Below are 26,818 nucleotides of genomic sequence, written 5' to 3' on the forward strand. Positions count from 1 at the left end.
ATAATCCTATTCACTGAGTTACTTTTTCTGTATTTGTGGTGGATGTGCCTTTGTACATATCTGCAATCTCTGCTCACTTTGTTTTGCAGGAACAGTGAACTGCATGTTTGATGCCTTTTTCAGCTTTTACACTTTCCTTGACAAAATAGGTTTGTGTTTCAGTAAGGTGTCTTAAGGGCAAGAGGATAAACACATTTTAAAACTTACTCTCTGTTTCTTCACTTTGGCTTTAGTAGCCATGTTCATTTATCATTATTCTCTTTTTCTTCTGCATCTTTTTGTTTCAGTCAGTTATGGTATCTGTGACCTTGTGTGCAGCTGTCTGTGTCCTTTTTAGTGCATTTTTTTTTTCATTAGCCAAGGACTTAGGAGCTGTTTACATCTGAAGGCAGAGGGGGGTGTGTGCATGGTTCTTTTTTTAAATTTTCACTGGGAAATATGTAAACAAATCAGTACCTTCCTACAGCTCTACTAGTGTAGTTTCTTTTAGATACTCCTTCTTAGACTTTTCTAGCTTAACAAAAAACCTGTGGTGTGTTAAGCAACAGCAGCATCTTCTTGGTGAAATCTGTACATATCAGTATTTGCCTTGTTTACAGTTCACCTAGTCTGTCATGTCCTCTGGTTCTACATATTTTCATGAGGTCTTCATGTGGTGCTTGTCATGGGCATAATCCATGCATTTCATCTACTTTTTTTACTTGTCATAGTTACATCCAGTCCCAATTCTTACTAATTTTAGTTCTAGTAGCTGTTCACCTATTCCACCTAAAGTAATGAGTAAACTGACCAGATGGTATTGTAATGTTGTACTTGTTAAAGTACCCATTGAGAGTAGATGGAATTCAGAGAATGATCCGAATTCAACCTCTGTTGTCAGGAAGAAAGGAAATAAAAGGTGAAAAGATGTTGTTGGCACATGCGTGTTAGAGCAAGTTGCTTTTCCTTTGCATCTTCACAAGCTGAACTGATAATTTGGAGACTGTCCTTTGAGTCATCATCCCCCACTCTAGTAATCTGCAAATACAGTTGCAGAATATTGGCTATATATAGTATATGATCAAAAATGTTAAATAGTTCTTCAGCCATTTTTATTCTACATTGTTTCATACTGTCTGAATCACTGCAATGCTTGGTCCATTAGAAACCAAAAGCATTGATTTTCTGTTGTGTTGAAATTTTCCACCTAATTTACAAGTAGAGAAGATGCAGCACATCACCTGTAACATTTTCCCTTTGTTCCTTTTTTCACACTTTCTTGGTTTCCAAGGTTGTTCTTTTACGTATTCACAGCAAAGGTGATGTGTTAACCAGCCTAGGTCACTAAATGCTTTCCATTTACATGTCATTTTTATAAGAAAGTCATGATTGAAGTATCCAAAAAAAGGTCTTGATGTCTTACCACAAAGATTTGTTCTCATTCCCATCTCAGGAGATAAACTCAGGAGTTGTCTTCTTGTCATAAACAACTTCTGGTTACATTTTTATCTACAAGGGCATTAAAACACCTGTGCAGAATAAGTTTGGCTCACAGGTTTTCCATAAAAGCCTTTGCTGTTGTATCAGTGATCCATGGAATGCTTGTCACCTTGTCTTACTTCTATGGGTGACTGTATAATTATTTGAATGAAAGTTAGCCCAAGTTAGCATTTTGTGGTGGACTTCACAGTGTTAAATTTGTTGTTTGACTTGACAATCTTAGTGGTCTTTTCCAACCAAAATGCTTTTATGATTCAATGTAATTATACCATGTATATGTTCATACTGCCTGCATTTAAAAATAATCATAATTGTTAGTTTCAAAAAATTGTCTAGCATGGGTTGTTTGAATACACAGAAATGTTACATCCATTGTAAAAATTACAGCTGTGATGAAGTTATCAAACTGTCTGTTTGTTACACTGGTCTTGTGCCATTCAGAATGAGATTCAGGCTGTATTATGCAAGTACAAAAAAAACTAGTTTTGTGTATGATATGGATAGAAGATAAGCTCTATGATAATTCACCTTTGTTTCAGTAGTTTTAGTTACTCAACAAAAGAAAATGTATTTCATAGTAGAGATGAACTTTATTGTTCACTTTGTTATTTCTAAAGTGAGGAAATCACATGTAAATTGTATTTTAAATTTGTTTTCATGTAATTGTATTTAATGACTTCTGTTTACTTTTGTGATTCAGTATGGCTGTTTTCACCTGGTGGTGGTTTATGGTTTTATGATGGTTAATGTACAACTATTTTCCCTGTTTTTCTTTCTGAAGGACCCAACCATATGCCTATGCAAGGACCTGGACCGAACCAGCTCAATATGACAAACAGTTCCATGAATATGCCTTCAAGTAGCCATGGGTCCATGGGTGGCTATAATCACTCAGTGCCATCGTCACAGAGCATGCCAGTGCAGAATCAGATGACAATGAGCCAGGGACAGCCGATGGGCAACTACGGGCCCAGACCAAACATGAATATGCAACCAAACCAAGGTGAGTGAGGTATCTGTTAGCTTCTGTAAAAGGAAAACATCTTGGGTGCAGATTTTTTTTTTAATGGTCTTATATTGTAGATTTCCTTCTCTATTTGTGTTTGTAATTGAGATTGGCTCTGTTGCTTAGAGCATGGTGTTAAGAACACAAAAATTGTGAGTTCAGTTACCCTATGGACCATTTACCTAAGATGTGGACTCAATGATCCTTGTGGAAGGATCATCTCAGAATACTCTGTGAATATTCTGTATCCATATTTGGAGGATTCCACACCTCTTTTCTGCCATATATCTGTGACTTTTTGTTTATGTGCAGACATTTAACTTTTCAGGTATAATGTGAGAATCTTGAAATGGATCTACTTTCAGCAGTTATAAGCTGAAGCTACTGTTTTGTATTTTTCAGACTTTGCCCTTCTAGCTAACTGTTACTGTCATTCAGGTTGATAAAATACATCTCTACTTTTAAGTGTCTTGGTTAAATGGAAAAATCAAAGTCAGATAGCCCTCAGACCTAGTTAGTCTTTGTTTTCTGCTGTATGCTGTTTCAGCAGTTTTAGCATGGAATGTCTGTTTAGTCTTAGAGAAGCAAAATTCAGTTCCAGGAACAAATTTGGTACTCGCTACTGTTTTCATGAGATGTCATTGTGTATGTAGTAAAAATCAAAGCTAATTTTCTATCTAAGGTATTTCCACTGCATAAACTGATGGTGTTTTGATGTCCTTGTTGAAGTGCAAGGACATTGTGGAATTAAAATATTGCATTAGAGTCACAGCACAGCAAATTACTAAGTTGTATATGTACTGCATGTTCTTACAGAGGTGCTTTACAAGTCAGCAATCAGTATTTTCAGCTTACCTGTTAAGTCTCTTACTGCAGTGGATCTGTACATAGCACCTGCTAGAAGACATATGACAAACCAAAGCTCCACTTTATGTGTAGATACCATCTGTTCCTGAGGTGTACAGAGAGACCAGGTCATACTGATCAGTTTGATTATTAGGTTACAGAAAGGTGCAAAACAGACAAAAGACTAACTTAATAAGAGGCTAAAAATAAGTCATGATGAGAGAAGCCGTTTCTGCACTTTTCTTACCAGTAGAGAAAGTGGGAGATCTGAGGCCTTTAACATCCACATAGTTAATAGCATTTTTCTTAATGTATAGCAATGGAATAAACAAAAGATAGGTACATAGTAGGGGAAATCATAAGTGGAAGTACTTTTGACTGTCTCTCTGAACTGGGAAGTTATTTCTGTATTTTGGGCAGTACATAATGTAGTAATTCTGTGAATGTTGTAAGATGCTTTGGAAAAGCCTTATGCTGTTTCAATTCAGATTTTTTAGTTGCAGAGATAGCAATAATTGTCACTCTGCAGAAAACAATTTGGTGTGACTGGCCTAAAATTTAGGAGATGATTCTGTCTCAAAGTAGCATTCTTTACATAATATTCCTCTGTTGTGTTTTCAGTACTCTTTTAAACTTGAAAATTGGTCATTAGAAACCAAGCAGAAATAAACTTAAAAAATTTCTGTGCTGAACAAATAGTGGTACTAAAGTGACTTTGGGGAATAGAGAATAAAACAGTATTAGCGAAATTATAGGCTCAAGAACAAGAGCAAAATCTTTACTTAGAACAATGCCATTAGGACCACAGCAAGCTTTTGCATTGTGTAACTAATTCTGCAAATTTTGACCCTTTAGGGTGAGAGTTCTCCCATTTCAAGTGTCTGCTTCAAGGCTGGTTCTATTTTCTGCAGAAGTTTCACAGAAGGAGAGGCCAGTGGCGTGAAAAATCATATTCTTTAAAATGCTTCAACATCTCACAAAAATATCAGTAAACAGAGCATTTCATATATAAATATAGGAGCGCATGTGCCCCTTTCTTCAAAGCAAGGCTTTGAAACTTGTCTGTTATGCAAACAAAGTGCTGTTTGCTGTTAAATGAAAATACTGTTCCAAATACCTGTGAGAGAGGAGTCTTAAGTCTGAAGATGGGGATGTTCGTTACTCTGATCTAAGATAATTCCCAGTCAGTTCTGCTTAATGCATTTCCTCCATTTTCTACTCTTAGTTGTTACATGTATATTGATGTTTGATGGCAAATTAGAGGAAGTATTCTTGTATCTTCACTCTTGTGACTCCAAGACAGCTGGGCAGACAACTACAGCAATCTGTGAGACCATGAGAAATTTAGAGGCAGGTAGCCAAGCCCCAGTCAGACTGGGCAGATGTCTCAGCCAAGCATGGCCACTTCAGGCTTCGCTCCTAAGTGAAGAAAAAAGAACGAACTGCTAGGAAATGCACCCAGTGCAGTTTAACAAAAGGGGAATAAACACATTTGGACTCAAAGATTTCTTAACTGGTCATATGTATAACAATTCAGAAACACAAGTGAACCAAAATTTCTGAACCTCAGTGTTCTTGGTCAGGAGACATTTGTGAACCCCTAAGTATGTTTTGTTTCTTTGTCTTACGGGATTGATCCATACTGAAAATGAGAGATCCTACCAAATCTGTCAGTTAATAACAGCACTAGCTAAATATAATGCTAAATATTCCACAAGATGAGGTCTTAGTATCTCAAGTTGGCTGTTAAAAATTAGTAGATGTTTTTGGCCTTAATCTTTCCCAGTGTGGGTTCCTCATCTGTAGAGGAATGAATCTGATGGTAAGATTACAATACCATCTGATTTCACAGGAGAGTTGTCAAAGTATATTCATTATGAAGATTTGGACAAATTACTTATAGGTGCCATAAGAAAACCTTTGAATAAATTAATCATTTGGTCTTCAGTGTTTGACTAGGCATCACATCTGACATGAACTATTAGGAAGAAGCAAAATATTGGAATAGTTTTCCAGTGGGTAATACCTACCATGTAATGAATGAAGCCAGTGCTTCTGGGGGAAAGGAAGCATACTGTTATATAATAGATAAAACTACCATAACACTTAGGCTTGCTCTAACACTTGGATTATGCTTGAGCATAACCTCTTCATGTGCACTTGCTACCAAAACATCTTGCTGTATATACACCTTGTGAGGCAGATGGTGTTAGCAAGAAAAAAATGAAAAAGCGCTAATTAAGAAATAAAATGCATAATAACAGAACTGTTTGCTGGATTTACTTCCTGTATCCACTTTGTACTCATTATTGATTTGCACTAGTTATAAAATGCTATCCAGAGGAATACCTTAAATGAGAAGGAAAGTTTTCATAGTATTGTTTTTATACAGTCAGTCCAGTTTAAAAGAGGAATTCTAGTAATTTTGGACTTAAAAAGCAGAATATTATAAGTGGAAGATTGTGTAGATGACTCTTCATTGAAAAGTTAATACAGCAGCCCGGTACATCTGCAAGGAATATTGGCTGCCTTTTTGGAAAAAATGGGGAGCAGAAGGAGCTGAATGAATATTGAAGAAACTGTGTTCTTATGGGTGCATTTCTTCATGTGTACGGTAAACTACTTAGGTTGAAAAAAAATTTCAGCTGTTGCCAGTTTTTGACTTTTCAGGGGTCAAGATATAGGCATGATTTTTCTGAAACCTGAAACTTGAATGGAAATTCCTCTTTTTTTATGTTGAACAAATCTTTCATACTCAGGGAATAATATTTAATAGTGGAATTAATACATTTTATAAGTAAGAACCAAGAAATTGTAGCTTGGTCATCTCAGAAACTCTCTTTGGTACCTGTGGCCATCCCAGAGACTGTTTCTCATTTGTCAGATCCCTTTGCTGGGATTCCATTTCCGTGCTAGAAGAGCTTGAAACAAAATTGCCAAATTCCCAGTCTCTATTGAATGAGTATTATATGTTTCCTGTGGCAAGGGAGGGGAACTAGTTTACAGGTAACTTCTACAGAACAAGGTCATGTTGACTCAGTCACTTGCAGACCAGTTGTCAAATCTGGTGCTGAAATTTTTCAATGATAGTTTCATTTCTATAACCTTGGAAAAATTCCATTAAAATTTCAGAGCTCTTTCTCTTACATGCAAATATGAAGATATGGAAAGAGTAGAGATGAGACAGATGCAGGTTCCAGTTGTTTTGTTATGCACGTAAAGAGAGAAACGTAAAGATAGGAACATCCAATGTTAGCTAAAGTGTAAATGTACTCAGGGTATGGCAGATCAGGATAAAGTGATTTCTGAGTTTGACTGCCTTTTGTAAATGTCTTCCCATCTGTTCACTCCCATGTAAGCTGAGACTGTTAGGTTTCAGTACCTTGACTGTTTACAGTAGCCAAGATGTTATGGAAAAAGCAGGGCAGTCTCAATTTTTTTTGAAATCTAGCCTATCAAAAAGAAATAAAATTGCCTCCACATTCTGAAATGTCATCATGCTGTAGCTGCATTGTGTAGGATGTCTAGCTGTAGAAGACACTGTAGTTTTGTCATGAAAAAACAAAAATATAAACAGCTGCCAAGGAGCTTGTGCTTTCATCTTCTTTCCCTGGAGTAAAACATGAAAGGCAATGTTAGTAACTAAGGAATTTTTTTCTGTGTCATTTTGTGTTCTAGTTTTTTTTTAAATGATACCTGAAATTGTGGTTGAGTTTGAGATGAGAAATTTGTGGAATAATAAAGTGGAAAAGTGTCTACTGTCTTTAATTTGCAGCCTCAATCGTACATTAGAAGTAGGAAAAAGTTTTGTATGCTCAGAGTCTTTTGAGATAATGTTTAAACTGCTCCTGGTGTTAAAACACCTTTAGATGGTAGTTCATTTGACTAAGCACATCTGAATTGTAGTGTCTATCAAGTTAAATCGACCCTGCGTTATAGTTTCTAAGACAGCTTTCACGAGGCTTAAAACCGTCATTTAAAAAAAGAAGCATTTTTTTTTTAAACATGTGGGAAAACACCACAGTTTTGGTGAGGGCTGCTGCAGTTTGTTGTTTATTGTTACCTGATTGGAGATTCAAGAGCTGTGTTTTAGAGTGCTTGTAAAAATCTGTGCCACAAATATTATAAAACATTATAGAATCATTGAATGGTTTGGGTTGAAAGGGACCTGAAAGATCATATAGTTCCAGCCTCCCTGCCTGTGCTACAACTAGCCTAGATTTCTCAGAGCCCCATCCATCCTGGTGACCTCAACACATCGAGGGATAGACATTCACAACTTCTTTGTGCAACCTGTTCCAGTGCCTCACCACCCTCACTGAAGAATTTCCTCCTAATAGCCAATCTATACCTACCCTCTTTCAATTTAAAACTATTGTCTTTTGTCCCATCACTGCTGTATAAAAAGTCCATCTCCCTCCCTTTTATAAAGCCCCCTTAAAATACTGGAAGGCCAAAGTGAGGTCTCCCTGCAGCTTTCTCTGCTCCATGCTCTCTTAGTGTTTCTTTATTTATCCCTCTGATAATCCTTGTGGCCTTCCTCTTGATTGGTCCAGCTGGTCTTTCTGTGTCTTTCTGTGCTGCACAGTCTAGAGCTGGATACAGCACTCTGGGTGGGATCTCACCAGAGCAGAGTACAGGGACAGGTCACCTTGCTTGACCACCTGACCATGTTCATGCAACCCAGGGTGCAGTTGGTTTTTTGGGCTGCAGGCCCACGTTGCCAGATCAGACCCAGCTTTTCATCAATTCAAACCCACAAGTTCTTCTCAGGGCTGCTCTTTGTGAGCTTCCCACTCTGTACTCTATCCAGGTTTGTCCCGACCCAGGTGCTGCACCTTGGACTTGTTGAATTTCATGAGGTTCTCTTGGGCACACTTCTCAAGTTTGTCCATATCCTAGTAGATAATGAATTAAGAGTCTTAAGTGTTTTATGAAGTTTTGGGATTTTATGTCATATTAAGTATTACATGATGAATATATGTAGCTTTCTCCTAGGCTAGATTTTTCAAATGGAAGAATAAATTCGAAGTTCCCTCATCCCTCAAAACCACTGCATAAAATGGATATGTTCCATGAGGCAGTAGGGACCATGGTGGTTCTTTTAGGTATCTTTTTAATAAGAAGAACCAAACTGGAAGGAAGCCAGGCCGTCTGTTATGAACACAACACACAGCCTAATACAGGGTAGTGAATTCTCATTGTGGCTCTACAAAGCGTTAATGAAGTTCTAATTTAAAAAGCAAACAGAAAATCTCTACATTGCACCACAGGGACCCAACACATTTTATCACATTGTATTGTGACTAATATTAATATTGTTAATTAACAAGCCTTCTTGAGATCTAGGAATATTATGGCAACAAGTTTCTATTTTTTATTAAGACTGCCTAATGTTTCTCAGTACCTCCAAACAGATGAGCAGTGAAATGGAATAATCTGAATTACCTACTCATTTAGAAGATCAAAAAAGGAAATTTGTTTTTCCAATAATTAAAATAAGTACATCTGAATTTAACCCCTTTTTTTTACTTTAAAGTCGGGGCACAGAAACTTGCCATACTGAAGGACAGAAGCATAACTGGATCTTCTTAAGAGCGTCCAATATTTGTCTTCAGAGGAAAATGAAGTTTAGGCCACTTCTCAGTGAGAGATCCCACATTGGGGTTTTATGGGATTTAACTAATGCATTTTGAATTCATACCGTTAATTAATTTGTCATAACTTTCCTTCATAACTCTGCATAGACAGTATATAAGTGACTACATATTCCTTTGCCTGTATAAATCCATTGTCACTTGGCTGTATAGGTATTTCTCCAGTACTCCAGTTGCACACAGGACTTTCTGCTTGTGCTTCAGCACCTAGTTATTCAAAAATACTAAATGGAATAGAAAATCTAAGCATACAGAAAGAAGGTGATATCTTCCTTTTTCTCCTTGGATAGCACTTAGGAGTGGCTCTGCTAGTTTGATATTTAATGTCATGGTTGGTTTTAGTTTTTAGTGAGGCTACTACTTTCTTACTGTCTTTGTAGTTTATAAAATAAATTGTTTTTTAAAAAGCCAAAAGAGCTGAGGCTTTCGCCGTTATAGACTGGGCAATATGTGTGAAGTTGTTTGAATTAATATATTGTAAAAATCTGTTTTAAAAAAGTTTAGCTCCTTTTCAAAACTTTTTCCTCTTCATGTTTTTGCTACTGGAATAACTCTTCTGAAGTGGTACTACAGAGGAGGCACAGAGGCTCTTCTTTGTTACATGTTGTATCAGTCTAACCTTCAATGTCATATAATGAAACTGTATAATCATCGTTTCATTGCTGTGTGGTGTCAGTAGGGTGCTCTTTAACTGTCTGTTTTCATTACTGAAATTTGCATTTCTTTGCGTACAGCCTTAATCAGATTTTGTCAGTTGATAAAACATGGACAATACTTGATCTCTCCTGGTCTCTTCCTGTGGTTCATAGAAACTTGGTGCAACTAGATAGGAAAGATTTTTTGTTAGAGATTGTTTAGGACTGTTCAGTGTCAGGCAGAGCCCGTGTTCTGTGGGCCTTCTGCGTATGCCTGTTGTGTAATTGCCTGTCTGGTTCATGTGGTTTGTCTTTACAGGCTAAATAGAATTGTTGATTTTGTGATAGCAGCTTAGTGGTTTGTTGATGGAATATAACAGCAACTATGTATGTGTATTGAAACTATGCTCTGAGGAAATCACAAATGTCAAATAATTTTTCTATGACTTACCAAAGTTTTCACCTACGCTTTTTTTGAAGATATTTTTTAAAACAAAAAGTCATGAAAGTGTTTCAGTTGTCTTTGTGTATGTATAAATTAATATCTGTGGTTTTGAAGATAAACCATCTAAAAAGCAACCTTATTTAGGCTGATTGCTGTTTTCTAGTTCGGCTGCTGAATTGATCACCTACATTTGCGTAGGTCCAGAAACAACAAACTCTTACCAGAGCAGTGGATATACAGAGCCTTTTTTGGTCCATTTTTAAAGGTTGGGTTTTCCATGTTCTTTTGGACAGGTTTAATCACAAATCATTTTTGTATATTTGACATTTTTGCTGCTTTTGCTTTTGCAGGTCCAATGATGCACCAGCAGCCTCCCTCCCAGCAATACAACATGCCACAGGCAGGTGGCCAGCATTACCAGGGGCAGCAGCCACCGATGGGAATGATGGGCCAAGTTAACCAAGGAAATCACATGATGGGGCAGAGACAGATTCCTCCATACAGGCCACCACAGCAAGGTAGGAATTCACTTCAGTCTTTTTGCATTGATTTTAAATAACCATGTTTAAAACTATTTTACATCTCTTTCTTGCTTACACCAAATTTCTATCAAGTCATTTGGTGTCACAGACTTTGCATACTCTTTTTGTTACCCATTTTAAGGGTGGTTCTTGCAGCAAGAGATTACTGCTATCACCATGAAGTGTGAAGACAAGTTTGTTTTCTTTTTCATTTGATTCTTTCTGACATTATATGGTCTGAAATTATGCATCTCAGTTATACTGATGCAGGATTCTGTTTTCATATTTAAATGATAGGTACAGAAAAGGAGCAGAATACCTGCTTGGTTCTGGATTCATTCAATTACAAAAAAGGAAAAATGTTCCATGATTTTTGTTATCTTTTTTGTTTTTTAGTCCTTTTCAACAAGGAATAATTTTATTTTTAACACCCTAGTCTGTTATATACATATTCCTAAAATGAGCTCAGAACTGAAGTTTGATATATATAGTCTCAGTCTAGTGCAGCCAAACAACTGTGTGTTTGTATTTGTAGATAGATACATTTACTTATTTTTTTTAACTAAACCAGATTACATATATTGTCTGTAATGCAACAGTATGGGTGGGGAGTACATTTGAGAAATATTTCTCATACTAAAATCAGAAATTAGCAGGCTTTATAACAGAGAAAACAAGTTATTTACGTATTGACTGGTTGTGGTTTTTCAGGCCCACCACAGCAGTACTCAGGCCAGGAAGACTATTATGGGGACCAATACAGTCATGGTGGACAAGGTCCTCCAGAAGGCATGAACCAGCAATATTACCCTGATGGTAATCTCTCATAAATGTTAACTTTCCCATTTTCTATACCTGCCCAATACTAATGTAGTCATATGCCCAAAATTAGGTGATGAGGCAAGAATAGTAATTGGATATCATACCTCACATTTAAAAAACCTTCCAAATTCAGATTTGTTATTACATTTAAGTTACTTTGACTAGTTAAATTTGCAACTTAAAGCATGTAATTTGTATTACTCCCATTTGAAACTCTTAAAAACAGTTTTAGGATTTCAAAAGAATGGAAATAATTTGTTTCTCTCAAAGAATGGAGAATTCCTTAGCATATCTAATATAATTGAGATGAATTTAAACAGTAATAACTTTATTATCAATAAGAGAGGGGGCGATATCCTTTTATTAAAAATTTTACTGAACTGAAAAAACTTGCTAAAAAGATGTCGGTTTTTTCTGTAAATACTTTTTTAACTTAGTGTTTCGTTTTCATGTAAGTCGCACAAATGTGTTATTGCTGACATGGTATGGGCCTCAGTTTAACATTTGTATAGGAATAAAGTGGTCCCTGCCCTGAGGATATTGGAAATGTGAATCCTCTTTAGATGTCCCCTCAGTGCTTTCAAGACAAGACTGAAACTGTGAATTTCATAAATCTGTCCTCCTACCTCTTGGAATATGGAGTGCTGAAGATTATTGGATTGTGTTATAAGTTAGAAAAGTTGAAATTAACTTGTTTTCAGGCTGAGTAGAGACTGGGAGAACAAAGATGCTAACTCCTGACTACTGTGATAACCATGTGTGCATCTTAATGGTGTCTTATGAAGCTCAAGAAATGTGGTAGATGTTAATGTTTAAAAAATACGTACAAAGCAAAGCTGTGTAATTGCCAAAGCAACTACTCATAGCAAATAAAGGGATGCAAGTCAGTTTTTGAATTTGATTTCCGTCAAATTGATTTTAAGGTACATCAAGCCTTATCTGTATAAGCTTACATGTGTTAATTTCTGGAGGTGTGTGTACAGTGTTATTTTACAAGTTGCATTAACTGGTAATTACTCAGATTTCATTTTGGAACATTTATGTATGCACATGAACACTAAATAGTTACAGGCAATTTACTCTAGTAAGGGCAGTTTGATGTTACCATCAATGGCTTTGTGGCAGCACAGATGACTTCTAGGATCTATTCCTTCTGAAGAGTCATCTTTATCATTATCTCATTATTACTCTTATGTAGAACACAAGTAGAATATTTTAAGACTTGTTTCAATGGTTATGTATGCATGTAAGATTCAGTCAGTGATGTATTTGTACAGTTGCAGAACCTATGACAAAACCACTGAGTTTCAGAACTGTTTCCTCCTTTCTTTACTTGTATCTAAAAATTTTATTCCAAATTGATACTATTTAATTTCAAATGTAAACAAAATTTTGGCATGTGTTCTTGACCAAGTTAGCAATAAGATCTTCATCTTCATCATCTGTAAGACAAAATATATGTGTGCTAAAAACAACAGGTGGGGTACTTACTGCATGTATTGGTTTCTTAATCAGAGATGCCTGTAGTCTCTGAGTAGAAAGGTTTGTTTGTAATGAATCTACTCAGGACTGGAATGTAAGAGGAAAAGTTTTCTTAAGACTTTAAGTAGGAATTCTGTTTGTAGGGAAAACCTTGAGAGTGTTGTATTTCTGTCATTCAAAACCAGAATTTAATGTAGATGATGGTTCATAACTTCATTGAGCTTTATTTGTTATATTTCACACTGCTTTTAGCATATGCTTTTGAATTGGAGATCAGCAGAACAGGTGTTAGACAAAGTATGATAATTGCTTTCTTTGTTCATTCTAATTTAATTCAGGTTATTTACATGTGAAAGGCCTAAATGCTTTCATTTTTTTTTTGAGTGAAAGATGAAGTACTTCTCCCCCCCTCCTCCAACTCCCCCAACAAGGATTATTGGAAGGTTAAGACCATCCCTTACTGTGATGTTTCTAGAACTACTGCATTAAGCCTTTTTTTTTTCCCCTGTCACATGTTAATTCAATATGAAAGGAAATCATATTAATAAGTCTTTGGCTAATACAATTGAAAATTCTTTTTCATGTATATCCAGTTGAAATTTTTTTTTTTCATTTTTCTGAGAAATGAAATATTTTTAGGGTTTTCACTCAGAGGCCATTAACGTTTCTTCCTGTCTCTTGTCGAATTGATGTAGGTCATAATGATTACGGTTATCAGCAACCGTCGTATCCTGAACAAGGCTACGATAGGCCTTATGAGGATTCCTCACAACATTACTACGAAGGAGGTATCTATATACCTTCACACACATACGCACAGACATTCCCTTTCCTCCCCCACCCTCAACGGGAACAGAAATTCTTGCACAACACAACTTATACCCATGCAAAGCTCTTGTAGAATACTAGTTGCTGGCTGTCTTGGAAATGGCAGGGAACTTGTAGCCTTCAGAATAATTTCTTGCAAACACCTTAAATATATAACCACAATTTGCCGTTCTAACAACAGTAAAATGACTAAAACACTCTAGAGATTTTTTTTTTTACCTCAATGGAAATTTTTATTTTAACATAAATTTGTTGGTTCAGTTATATATCTTTTTGTGTGTGTATATATTTTGTATAATTATAGTGCCGTTAGGAAACAGCTTGCTGATCTTGTGTAGCTAGTCTGTGCTCTTGTAGCTGTCCTTAATTTTGTCTTTTTTTTATTTTTTTTTATTTTATTTAGCATAGTCATGATCTTATGACTGTGGTGTTCCAGTAAATGTAATGCTCGTTTGGCAGAGATGCTGAAAATGCTGCAGTTCAACTTTGCAAAATTGGCTTTAACTGCAGTTTGTTTGGCCGAGTTCCTTCTGTTTGGTTTGAGTTTTCTTTGTTTTGTTCAGTTTTTGAAATCAGTATTGCATTTTCATTTTGTTCTTGTGTTGTTGGCTGTGCATCTTAGAAGGAAAAAAATAATAAAATAGGTATCTTTATGAGTTTTTGCTTTCTTACAATGATCTTACAGGAAACTCGCAATACGGTCAGCAGCAAGATGCATATCAAGGACCACCCCAACAGCAGGGTTATCCACCACAACAGCAGCAATATCCCGGCCAACAAGGCTATCCAGGACAACAGCAGGGTTATGGTAAGAACCTGAGGACACAGACAGCTGTCACAGAAAGGACTAAGACCCTTGTTGTGTGTTACTCCATCCCAGTTTGACTCTGTCCAGAGGCCAGGCTTGGGCAGAACAGGTCTGTGCCTGCAGTTTCACCGGGCTGAGACAAGAAAACATAGAAGGCAGCATCTTTTGGGAATTAGATCTGTTGGCAGTCTGGGAGAGTGTGGTAGCACAGAAAACCGAAGGTGACTAAACAGCATTGCAATGGGTGTCTGTAATTTAGAAAGACCTAGAAAGATTCTGCTCTTTTCTGTCCTCTGTAGGTGAACATACTCATAAAGATGATAAAGAACCACTTTCATCTGTGGATTTGCCAATTAAAACAGTCTTTTAAAAACTGGTTTAAAACTTCATTCAAGATATATTAATCATTATTTTTAAATTGTTGTATAAATCAGCAGAGAAATTACTGTAAGCATTGACAGCACACCTTTAAAGAAACTGTGCCTTGTAAATTTGCATTGGTAGTCAAAACCTTCTGATACATGGCAGGAATGAGAAATACTTTGCCACAAGTCCCTGGATTCAAGGAAAACCTCCCAAAAAGGAAACTTAAAGCAGTAGAATGTAATTTTGGTACATTAATTCTAAAAAATTTTGTGTCAGAAGAGCATACTGAAACTACTGCTCTTTCAAGTTTTATTTGCTTGCATACTGTAAAGCATATACATAAATTTATGACAGAAGAAGGAACCTGTGAAATTCCATAAATTCCATGTATTTTAGCTTTCAGCTCTTTTGCAGACTTAAGTGCTTAAGCTTTCTGCATTGTGTGTATGTGAGGGTAATTTGTTTGCTGTGTAGATAAGATGTCAGATTCACGTGAAATCCACTTATGTTGAGACAGAGTTAAGTTTTAAGAGGATCCGCTGAGATTTACCAAGTTCTATTTCTGGTGTTTATGGATGAATTGATAGTTCTGAAGTAATACTTGTACCTACATTCTACTAAACATAGTATGGGAACAGACTAAAGGTCAGAGTAGAGGTCCGTGTAGATCACTGCTCTGAACTTTTAAAGTAAAGAAAAATGTGATTTATTCAGAAAGTGTAGGTTAAGAAATACTAGAAGAAGACGGATTAGGAAATCTTTTGGAGCCACTTACCCAACTTAATTTGTAAAACAGAATAACATATTTTTCATTTTCTGGTTTTTAGCAGGAATTGTTACTGAAGTTCCATTTTCTTCTCTGAAGTGTGTCAATGAATATTCAGAATTCAGCTATAAAGAATTACCATGAATAAATAAACCCATGTTCATTTGTCAGATGAACACAGCACTTTTAGGATGTCGTATTCTTGCTCAATTTAATATTTAATTACTTTCTAATTTTCAGAAATAAATCAATATCCCAGACATCATTATCAATCTTTAAGGTATTGTTTCACTGTGGAAAGCTGAAACTGCATAGTTCAAGGGGATTTGAGGCCTGAGGAGAATGGTAATAGCTTATGGAGCTTTTCTTCTCCAGGTCATCTTTTCACTGTTTTACAGAGCTAGAATTACTGAAGGAGTTACCAGCTGATGTCATCTTAATGTCCAATGCCTGCAGCTCAAACTAGCTCTCTCTAGCACTGAATCACTGTTGCTAAAAACACATCTCTTTCTTCTGAAGGGAGGGAAACAAAAGTGTTGGTTTGTTTGAAAGAAAAACCCTTCTGAAAACCTGCAGATGTTCAGCTCTGAAAAATAGAGACCCAGTTTTTAAGGGGTGTTGTTAAAAAAGCTAACAGATCCACTGCAGAGGATTCATGGGAGTGCCACTGAAATAGAGACTACATCTCTCCCAGTGCTGGAGAGGATGAGAATAATTTTGTTTGGAATATTGCTGCACTACCTGATGGTGTTAACATGCAGCTTCCAGTGGAAGACAGACTAAGTCCCTGTGAATAGTAACATAGTTATACTTTTAAAAGAACTACTTCTTTTACAGACAAAAAAGACTGGAGTCCAAGTTTTGGGTTTTTTCCTAACCTTTTTCTGGAAAGTTAATATTACCAAAGGAGTATGGAGTAGAGGGTGCTTTTTTCCATCTCACAATACCTTTTACTGCTTGTCACATCTCACATTTTATACATATATAGCTTGCTTGCCTGACACCCCATCCATGATTGCCTGCTGTGGTGTGAGACTTCACTTTCTGGCAGCACAGTACTGCTGGTCTTTTCAAAAAGTCCAAATGTTAAACATAGCTGATTATCTGGCTGTTCTTAGCATTAGAAAATTCTGGAACTGAAGCAGCATACATCAGGAGACTGCCTTCCTAAATCCCGGAAAGGCCTCATGTTTATAATTTCTTGCCTTGTTCTTCTCTGTCCTGTATGTGGAACTGCATGCATTGATACTAAATAATGAATATATAAATAAAAGTAAATGTTTCTGTGGTTGAAGCACGGGCCCTGGCAGCCAAGGTGCTTTCCAGGGGGAGGGGGGTGGGGCACTCAGAAGACCTAATTGCATAGTAGTGGTATTTCTTAGTCCTGGTTAGCTGTAAAATTCAGTGTTTTTCCTGTTCTCTTCTTTCCAACATCTTAAGCACTCTTTTTTTGCTTTCTTTTTTTTTTAAATTTAATGATCTCCAGGTCCTTCCCAGAGTGGTCCAGGGCCTCAGTATCCCAATTATCCACAGGGACAAGGACAGCAGTATGGGGGATACAGACCCACACAGCCTGGGCCACCACAGCCACCACAGCAGAGGCCTTACGGATATGACCAGGTATTCTTCTGTTTGATCAGAAAGTTGTGATTCTTACACTCGTTTGATAGTCTTAGATTCTGGACACTTAAACTAATGAATTTTAAGATATGGTCTTTCAGGTATGTATGTACAATTCTCACGGAGTTTATTTCTTGGTGAGTTACCAAGAATCATTTATAGGGAATTGTGATTAGTCATTCTCTCCTGAGTTTGCTAAGTTTTAATGCAATTTGGCAAAGTGAGGCCTTCCCAGCAATATTTTTGGACGTTAAAAATTAAGGTGATGTGTTTCATAGCCTTCTGGTGAACGACTAACATGAAAGATGAGGTTTCTACAATCTCATGGTGGATCATTTTTCATTACTTCTTTGCAGTAGAAATGGTTGAATTTATTTTCCACAAACACAAATCCTAATCATAATCTTCCTCTTCAGCTGCAAAAGCACCTGAGGCATGCAGCTGAGGCCCTTCAGCTACAGAGCTTATGGGGAGACACGAACAGATTTTCTCTAAGCAGTATAAGGGGGCAGTGAACATGGGAAAGAAGTGACCTGAAAATAAACTGCTTCGTTCCTATCACTACTAAGACAAGACTAAAAAAAAACAAACAATTGCCACCAAAACTTTAGGCTGGAGTTGTAGTGAAAGGCTCATGTAAAAAAACTGTCTTAAAATTAAAGGATGAAACAGGTTTTGTTCCTGTGAAAGGTACTAACTTGTAGAAATCCAAACTTTTCACTATCAGTCATTCAGAAATGCCACTAAAATGTATACTATCACTTTTCTTGGTATAAATAATGTTAAGATTAACTAAATTATAAACTTGAGGTTCTAATGTTTAAATAAAATTCTGTTACGTCAGTAGAAGATGAGCTGAACTTTCTAGAAAAACTTCTCTGAGGAAGTGAGAATTGCCCACAATTTTGAAGAACAGTTGGCTTTCTTTCTAGAGAAATTAGAAAAAACAAGAAAGAAGGAACAATCTCTCTGTGTGGTAGTTTAGAGATGCAGTTACTTTTAATTATTTAATAGATAAAATGTTTATGCACTGAACCAGTGGCTTCCTCTGAAAACAATAAGCTACAGAAGAATTCTTTTCTTGTGGCCAGAATAGGGTCAAGGAAACTTAATCACAATTTGCTGAGTTTTTCCAGCGTTCCTTGCAGTAGAGGTGGATAAGCCTCTGTGTTGATAGGCTGTGCTTCTCCAGTTTGTGCACTTGTAAGTTCCATTGGGAAACTCAATTACAGAAGACCTCTCTTTCATACTGGTCATTCCCATAGGAATTGTGCTGTTTAAATTCTCATCTGGCAGCTGTTGTGAAACTTTTTCATGACTGATTGTTATATTATAACGGAACATAACTGACATTGCAACATAAAACTAAAATGTAAAATACTGCCTTGTTGTGGTAGTACTTTACACGGAATGGTGGCAGGATCAGTTTGGAGCATGTTCACTTCCTAGCACAGTACTTCTTTCTGCAAGCCTTGAACCCTGTTGTGAAGGATCATGGTAAGCTTATAGCATTGATGCTTTCACCTCTGTCCACCTCTGCAGTACATGACGTTCTGTCAAAAGAAATAGAGAATAGCAGTTGGGTGGTAATTCTGTGTATCAGATCTGTGAAATAATTGCCTCCTGTAGGATATGTGGACTGGTTGTTCATGTTTACCAGAATGTGCCTTGGTTTTGAAATACATGTACCATTATTCTGTAATGCTCGATAGAGTCATAATTTTAGATACCTCTGTGTCATGGTTAGTTTCCTAAATTAGTTTGAATTTCGGTGACCTTGACTTTTTGAAATAATTTTCAAAGTTCAGGTGTGGGAAGTAATCCCTATATTTTTTGGTGATGATGTTCTGCTAATTTTACAGCAGCCAAGTGAAAATAAAGGTATACTCTTTTGACCAAATTAGCTTTCTGGGCTTAAATTCATGTCTTTGGTCTTACTTCTACATTAGAGCACAAAATATTTTTAGTGAGATGAAACTATACTGGTTACTCATGTCAGTATATAGTTTACTTGTATTTATTTCCACCTTTTAGTATCGCGGTTTATTTGGATGGTCTTCCAATTACAGCTTTAAATGCAGGAAAATATGCCATGTGGTCTAATTATGTATTTTGAATTTTTTTTTAGGGTCAATATGGAAATTACCAACAGTGAAAAAGTACTCACATTCCGGTAGGCAAAATCTATTAGCAGCCATATTGTCTCCTCAGCACTGTGGACATCTTCCCAAGATGAGAACCTCCCATTCCATCTAGATTTTGGAAAAATCTTGTGGCTGTTTTATGGTATACAGTCTTTATGGGTTAATTGTTAAAGACTGTAGCTTCTCAGAAACTAGTTTCACATCTCTACTCTAGATGGCAATATTGGACAGAAAATCTGTGACATAACAATTTGCAGTGAGTCGAGAACTGTATGTCAAATATACTGTTACAGACTGAGAGGTGCAAACAGCTTTGTATGTTTATGAAGGTTATGGGAATTTAATATTTTTTCCACAGATTTTTTTTTTGTAGGGGGAAAGGGGAAATGCACACTTTTTACAGCAGCAATATTTTGTATATTATGTTTTACATGTGGTGAATATGCAAGACAGTACACTACTTGCTAGGCAGGATAACACATCTACTGTTAAAATGGATAGGGGCATGGTAAATGCTTGATTGTATTAGTCTCGAAATGGTGTACAATAAAGATAACAGTGAAAAGATGGAGAGCATTCTATGTCACTGATGGGGTCACATACAAAGATTGAGAATCCCAGTTATTTAAATGGGGTCATAATTAAGGACAGTGTAATATAGTCTTGTGCAAAGATAAATTTTTTAAGCTTTCCAATTTTTCTGAGTGAAGCGGTTTTGTAAAAATTGTTTCTAACATAGTTTGACAATTTTCTGCGACATTTTTTGGGTAACAAGATAAACGTTTGGGTTTTATTTCTCAAGTGTTTTGTCAGAGCTTTGCATAAGCAAGCTGTAATCCTTCTTAATAATTGCAATAACAAAGAAAATGACAAGTGTTAATTTTACTTGGCTTGAATATGCAAAGAACTTGAAAAAGAATATGGAGAACAGGACTGTATTGTATAAGTGTATTTTAACCTTTAGTTGAATAATTTGTATGTATCAAAATAGCCTAGAGGACTTTGTAAAACCTATCTAAACTTTTGTCATGGTTTAGGAATGGTGTCCCCCAATTTTAGTCTTCCCACTGACACACTCCAAACCACATGCCGCTCACTTGCTCCCCACTCTCCCTCCCCTCCCCTTGTGGCAGGCTGGAGAGGAGAATCAGAGGCAGGAAAGGTAAAGATCAGGCTTGAGAGAACAATTGACTGGAAACAACAAAACAAAGGTAACGCCAACAATACCAGTGCCAGAGGGTGCAAGAGGTGAAGGCTTCACATGTGGTTGATTGCTCACCACGCAGAGCCTGTTCCACCCCATGCTACACAGCCTGGAAGGGTCCCTTAGGAGGGTGCCCTGAAAATGAGGTGTCCTCTCCTGGCTACTGCAGAAATTAACCCCGTCCTGGCCGGAACCAGGGCAGCTTTCCTAGCTGGGAGTTAATAACTTTAGAAAAGGGGCATTTTTGTTTTTGCCTGTTTTTCTTATTGGTTAACATGAGACCAAGGGGATGTTTTATAACATTAAGTATAAAACCTGTTGGTGAGGCAAATGCCAAATTTTCTTTGGAACTGCATTAATGCATATAGAGTTGCATGTGTGAGAGAGGCAGCACCTTGATCAATAACAACAGTACACAAAAAAATTGTTTTTGAAACTGCCCTAGAACTGTGTATCAGACAAATAAATGGATATTCTATTCTGCAGAAATATATGCATTCAAGAATCCCTTGCAACTTTTATAAATGATAAAACCTAAAATTAACCCAGGAGTAAAATGATATTTTGTGTTTTTTCAGTTTGCAATCAGTGTTCAGGGGGATAAAAACCAACTCGTGTTCATAGTATGTGTGACATTATATATGGAAGACAAGATTTTCAATTTGTGTATCCTTTTAAAAAGGAAAACAGTCAATAGAAAATACACATCAAGGTTTGAACAGATATGGCATGAGGAACATTATTATGAATTAAAATCTTGTAGGTTCTGTGCCAATTTTCCACCACTGTGTACTTCATTGCTATTTAAAACTGTACTCCATCAATTCTAACGGAAGAATAAATTATTTGTGATTTTAATTTTCTCATTTGTTTCTTTAAATTAGATCCCTATCACTCTGATGTCTCATCTGGAGACTCTGCTGTGGGTTTTGATTTTAAAGATGTTTGGCCAGAATAACCAGACCTTATTTGCAGTCTAGGACTTTATCAAAATTCTCTTGCCATAGCCAAGTTAATTAGAATTAACTGTTCAGTAATCAGCATGTTGTGTAGGTTGTTTGTTAAGAAATTCTTTCTCTGAAAATGAAGGTCCATGAGGCTATAATCAAGATGACTGAATTAGATAAATGAGTTGACGAGGCAAAAATGTGTTGAACCCAACCTGGTGTAGATACGTTATCTCATTTGAAATAGGCTCAACTGACATTAAGAAATAATTTGTCTTGCCAACCCATCTTCTGTTGTCTTATTCTCCTTTTTAATGGAAACTAAAATTGCAGTTTTAATAAGCAGAATTTCCTCCAGGGTTTCCCTCCTAGAGACTACTGCATTTGCAAGGTTTAATTGTTTTATAACAGTCCTGTTTCGTAAAACTTTTTAATTGGTGGTGACAAAAATTACCTTATTCCTCTGATACTATGCCAAAAGAACAACTTGAGAGGAGATAGCTCCACGCAGAAGTATTTCTACTAAAACTATATATTAAAAAGGAACGTGTGTTCCCTAAACAAAAGAAGAAGCAAAAGTGCATGACAGGACCAGGAGAAAATGGCAAGATACAAAGTTCATTTTAGTAAGTCTTCCTCATTAAATAAAATTCAGCCAATAGGAAATTAGTAAAAAAGGTGCTGCAACTGGCATTTTACATTCAGAATATAGAAAACAAGAGGGGGACTGACATACCAAATTAAACACATGAGCAGAAATAATAAAAATATTAAAAGAGTAAAGAGGAGGGGTTAATGCATTCTGTGACTTTCAGTTATCAGAGGGTTATGATTTTTGCCATTGTATTTTTTCTCTATTCAGACTGTATGTCCTTTTCTGCTTTGTGAATGACTTGCAGAAGGAAGAAGCTGGCTCCTTGTATAAGTTGAAACTGACTTCACAATGTTGGCCATAAGAAAGCAAATGTGCTATTTTATAGGCAGGGTAAATATATCATTTTGCAAAAGACACAATTCCATTTTCATACCTAAATTACTCTAAAATGTGTAAAGTAATTGATTTTTTTTTTTTTTTGAGAAAATGCACCTGATAAAAGAGGGGCAAGGACTTCAGTGCAAAAATATTGTTGTATTTCTACAGTTTTCACCACAGAGGATGCTAAAAGACTACAATGTGATAAGAAATCAGATTTTAGATTAAAAAAAAAGAAAACTTAAATTTACAAAATTAAGAGAAACTGTTACTCCATCAAGTCTAGGTGGAGTTCTGCCAGAAGCCCTGAAGAAGTTCAGAAAGAAAGTAAGTAGCAGGCTTTCCCTACAGGAACAGCAATTGCTGTATCATAAAACAGAGGCATAAGACTGACATCCTGTGAAATAAAGCTAAACAAACCTTCTGACATGAATAGATACCTGGATTAAGTAGTAAGTAAAAAAAAAAAACAAAAAAAACACCCACCAACCCTACAACCTAAGCTAAATATGTTCATTTAAAAGAAAGATAGAAAAGAATAAAAGCTGACCCTCAGTCTGGTAGAGTTATAGTAACAACTCATAGCACAGTCTGATGGAATTGATCTTTATGTTCACAAAGCTGATGTTCTCTGAGAAGCTGCTATCAGAAAATAAAGCATGGAGTTAGGGTTGACTGTGAAGCACTAGGAATGGGATAAGACAGCAGAAGGGGAGTAGGAATAAAGGCTAAGTATCCCAAGTGATAGAGATTGATAGTAAGTTATGCTGGACCTCTCTAGGGATCACTGATTGACACTTAAAAATAAATTGGAGAAAAGAATATGTATTTCAACAGCAACATGAGGTGGAAGTGGTGCTACTTAGATTGTGCAGGACTTAAAACTAGAAATGCAGTGGAACATACATAGCAGAATTTAAGAAATTGCTGATGTTTATAAATACAGTACTGGGTGAGATAATTCCTTTTTACTGGTGCCCAGCTATTCAGCTGTCAGGAGTAGTCCAGCAGCTAACACAGTAAAAGTTCTGTTCAGTGGCTGTCAGGAGTTACACAGCTACAAAAATACTCAAAAAGCTGTGCTGTGGAATGCTTAACGAAATACTCTAATACTGATAAGAATTCTTTTCAGTTCAGAATTGTTCAACCTTGTCTCTCCCACATCAGAAAGATAGCTCAGGTGAGAGGTAAGTGGGTAACAAATGGCCAAGGACAAATACAGTGTGTTTGGGATTATTTCACGTCAGTATGTGTAAACCAGCAGTAAATAACAGATGGTGTAATTTTTGTAAGGATACAAACAGCATGACCAAAAATTAAAAGCAACACCTTTGAAATTGATAAATGCTTCTTAAGGCATGCAGAACTGCAGACTCAATCTGATGAGTTTAGTAAGATTAAAAAATGGATGGATGTACAATAATGTAAAATTGGTTAGGTTGGAAAAGACCTTTAAGACCAGTGAGTGCAACCATTAGGCCAGCACAGCCAAGTCTACGAGTAGCCCATGTCCCAAGTACCACGTCTGTTAAATACCTCCAGGGATGCCAACTCCACTACTTCAGTGGGCAGCACTTGACAATCCTTTTTGATGAGAAGCTTTTTTTAAATACCAAATCTAAAGCTCACTTCAGTGGGCAGCCTGTTCCAACACTTGACAACCCTTTTTGATGAGAAGCTTTTTTTAAATACCAAATCTAAAGCTCCCCATGTGCAGTTTGGGAAGTTGGTGAGGGGAGAGTAGGACTCTTGTCCTATCAGCTGTTATTTGGAGAAAAGCCTGACCCCTACTTTGCTGCAACCCAATTTCACATGAACAATTAAATTAGGGCAGATGAAAAACTTAATTTGAAAGAATGTTAAAACCTCATGTTTCACAGCTTTGTGCAATAAGCAGTGTTCCAGAGTGTAGAGCTCTGTTGGTGCCTTGACGGTAAATGTTGGGAGTAAATTTTGATTTTTTTTCCAACTGCCACATTTAGAATGTCACTCTGCAAAACGTGGAAGTAGGCAGCACTAGCAGAAGACTGTTGTATGTTCCAGTATCAAACTGGAGCTGAACTGGGGTAGCAATGTTCTATTTAGAAAGTTATTTTTTTGCTATGGTGAAATATATCTCCAAAATAATGTGAACAGTGAAATACTTACATTTCAGTCTTGCAAGATGCTGGCTGAGTACTTGCACTGAACTCTGTAAAGCTTCCCATGACATAATTTTTCAGGAAAATTCTGACTAATCCAGCGAATGTCTGTTTTCCCCTGCTTGGTATCTGATGATTTTACAAGAGATTTTCTGTTTTCCATACATAAAGTTTTCTAATTTTCTCTTAACTTTTCACATGTTGGTCTTAGGAAATGAAGATAGTTTGTTATGTCAGTGGCTTCACATAGGTACACCTGGAGGTTTTGGTGGGATGAGTAGTGGGGCTGGAAAGGAAGCTGTTGGAATAGCCAAATGCAAGTCTGTGAACTTTTCAGTGCACTGTGTTGTTTTCACTTGCCTTGGCACTTTTAAAACAAATGCTGCAGGTGAATTGCCATATAAATGCTTTTGCATTTTGGTTCATAATTTTCATTTAATCTCAAAGTTAATTTTACACAGCATAAATTCTAATCACCTACTGCAGTTGGTGTTGCCAGAAGTGTGCTGGCATCTTGACACAGGTTCATTATGGATACTTTTATAGAAAAATGCCATTTGCGAGGGCAGGCTTGGTAGAAACACGCATTTGTTTTTATGAAATTCAGTACCATCAGTTGTACTTCCTGATGCTTTTAGCAAATTTCAAATTAAGAATTGTTGGTCTCTGGTATTAAGTTGCCACATTGACATTTTTCCACATGTAGCTGTTCTCAGCCCAGAGCCTTTAGACTTTCTGTCCACAGGGCTACAATGTAAACAAGTGCCACAGTTCTTAGAGTATCTTTCTAAATGCTAATTATGGCCTTACTTGTTAAGGTAGTTTTTTGGCAAGTTGATGCAGTGTCAGTCTCAAAGGTTAATGATCAGAATCTCTGTCTCTCTCTTTTTTTTTCTTTTTTTTTTTTTTTCACCCCAGCAAGGATGCAGATTAAGAGCTAGCTCTTGTTTGAGCGCCTGTATCTATCTGCTCACAACACTGTTTCCAGTTTGGCAGAAATGTTTGCCATCTATCCTAGAACGCCTTCTTAGCTTACTGGTGTGTAAAAAGGGTTCTGCCTATAAACACCAGAGTTTCTGATTTCATAAGCACAGAGATCCAGCCCATCTGAGTATGACAAAGTATTTGCTAGAGTGACACTGGCTTAGGATTTATTTCCTACTTCAGTGTCCATGTAGGTTCAGGAAGAGTGCACGTGGCAAACCTGAGGCAGCATGAAGGTTTCTGTTGTATCCCCCAGTGTTTTTGGCTGATGGCAAGAGGTTGATTTTAGGACCAAAATAGATATGTGGTGAGTATGAGGATGTCTGCTACACGAGGATATCTGTCATGGCTACAAGCACCTTGTGTCTGTGCAAACATGTCTAATGGAGCCTGTGTTCATTGATGCTTCTTACAGCTGCTGCTTGTTACAGTCTTGCTGTAAAGACAGCACTGATACTCGATTGCCTCAGAAGCTTACTTCTAAGTTGCCTGTGCTATTTGCCCATCAGTTTCACATTGCTTCATGTTTTCTGCCTCTCTGGCTGCAAAAAAGGAAGGCAGAAAAGCAAGAGTCTTATGTGAGACTGCTGACAAGGAACTTGAGACTAATTGATTTGACTGCTTCAGTAGTTCTTCTGACTGTTGAGAAATCTGGAGTTTAAAATGTGGCAGACCTGAGATCTGTGGGCCAAGCACGATGGGGGTGACCAGCTGTCCAGGATTTTGTGATACTCTGCCCCATTGTCACTGTTAAGATGACCACTGGCAGCAGCTGGTACTTGGCACTTGGCTGCACATTCAGCTTGTTTGGTAAGAGTGAGCTCGTGGGTCAAAGCACCTTTTGGGCTGCTGCTTTTCACTGAGAGTTGTTGCAGGAGGATGCTGGAGTGTGCTGTGGTGCTGGTGATTGTGGTTGTGTGGATCAGCAACAGGCTGATCCAATCGCTCAGTAACATGTAGGCTATCCCACGTCATGGCATCAGTAGCAGTTTGTATGTAGAGATGAGTATTCAGAAGTTCTCTCCTTTGCTGCTGTTTCTCATACAGCAGTGGGACCATGTTGGCCATCTGTTGTAAGCCACGACAGTTTACCTTTTGACTATGCTCATCTTCTAGAAGGGTAACAGGCAAAACTCTCCTGGAT

The 26,818-nt window shown here is 37.0% G+C and overlaps 1 protein-coding gene across 3 annotated transcripts in view; it reads left to right on the top strand.

Annotated features, from left to right (window-relative positions):
• The window catches only part of SS18 (SS18 subunit of BAF chromatin remodeling complex), a 42,552-nt gene extending 21,065 nt beyond the window's left edge, over window positions 1–21,487 (top strand). The window contains exons 5-11 of one of the 3 annotated variants that reach the window (XM_039730083.1): window positions 2,261–2,482; window positions 10,419–10,586; window positions 11,301–11,405; window positions 13,589–13,681; window positions 14,407–14,529; window positions 17,148–17,281; window positions 19,410–21,487. In XM_039730083.1, coding sequence (XP_039586017.1) covers window positions 2,261–2,482; window positions 10,419–10,586; window positions 11,301–11,405; window positions 13,589–13,681; window positions 14,407–14,529; window positions 17,148–17,281; window positions 19,410–19,436 — 872 coding nt within the window. In that variant the 3' untranslated portion in view covers window positions 19,437–21,487. The remainder of the gene's footprint in view (window positions 1–2,260; window positions 2,483–10,418; window positions 10,587–11,300; window positions 11,406–13,588; window positions 13,682–14,406; window positions 14,530–17,147; window positions 17,282–19,409) is intronic. The other 2 variants (XM_039730084.1, XM_039730085.1) reach the window with 2 other exon arrangements.
• The last annotated feature ends 5,331 nt before the right edge of the window (window positions 21,488–26,818 follow it).

Source organism: Passer montanus, unplaced genomic scaffold, assembly GCF_014805655.1.
Source record: "Passer montanus isolate IOZ18808 unplaced genomic scaffold, ASM1480565v1 scaffold70, whole genome shotgun sequence".
NCBI classification, from domain to species: Eukaryota; Metazoa; Chordata; class Aves; order Passeriformes; family Passeridae; genus Passer; species Passer montanus.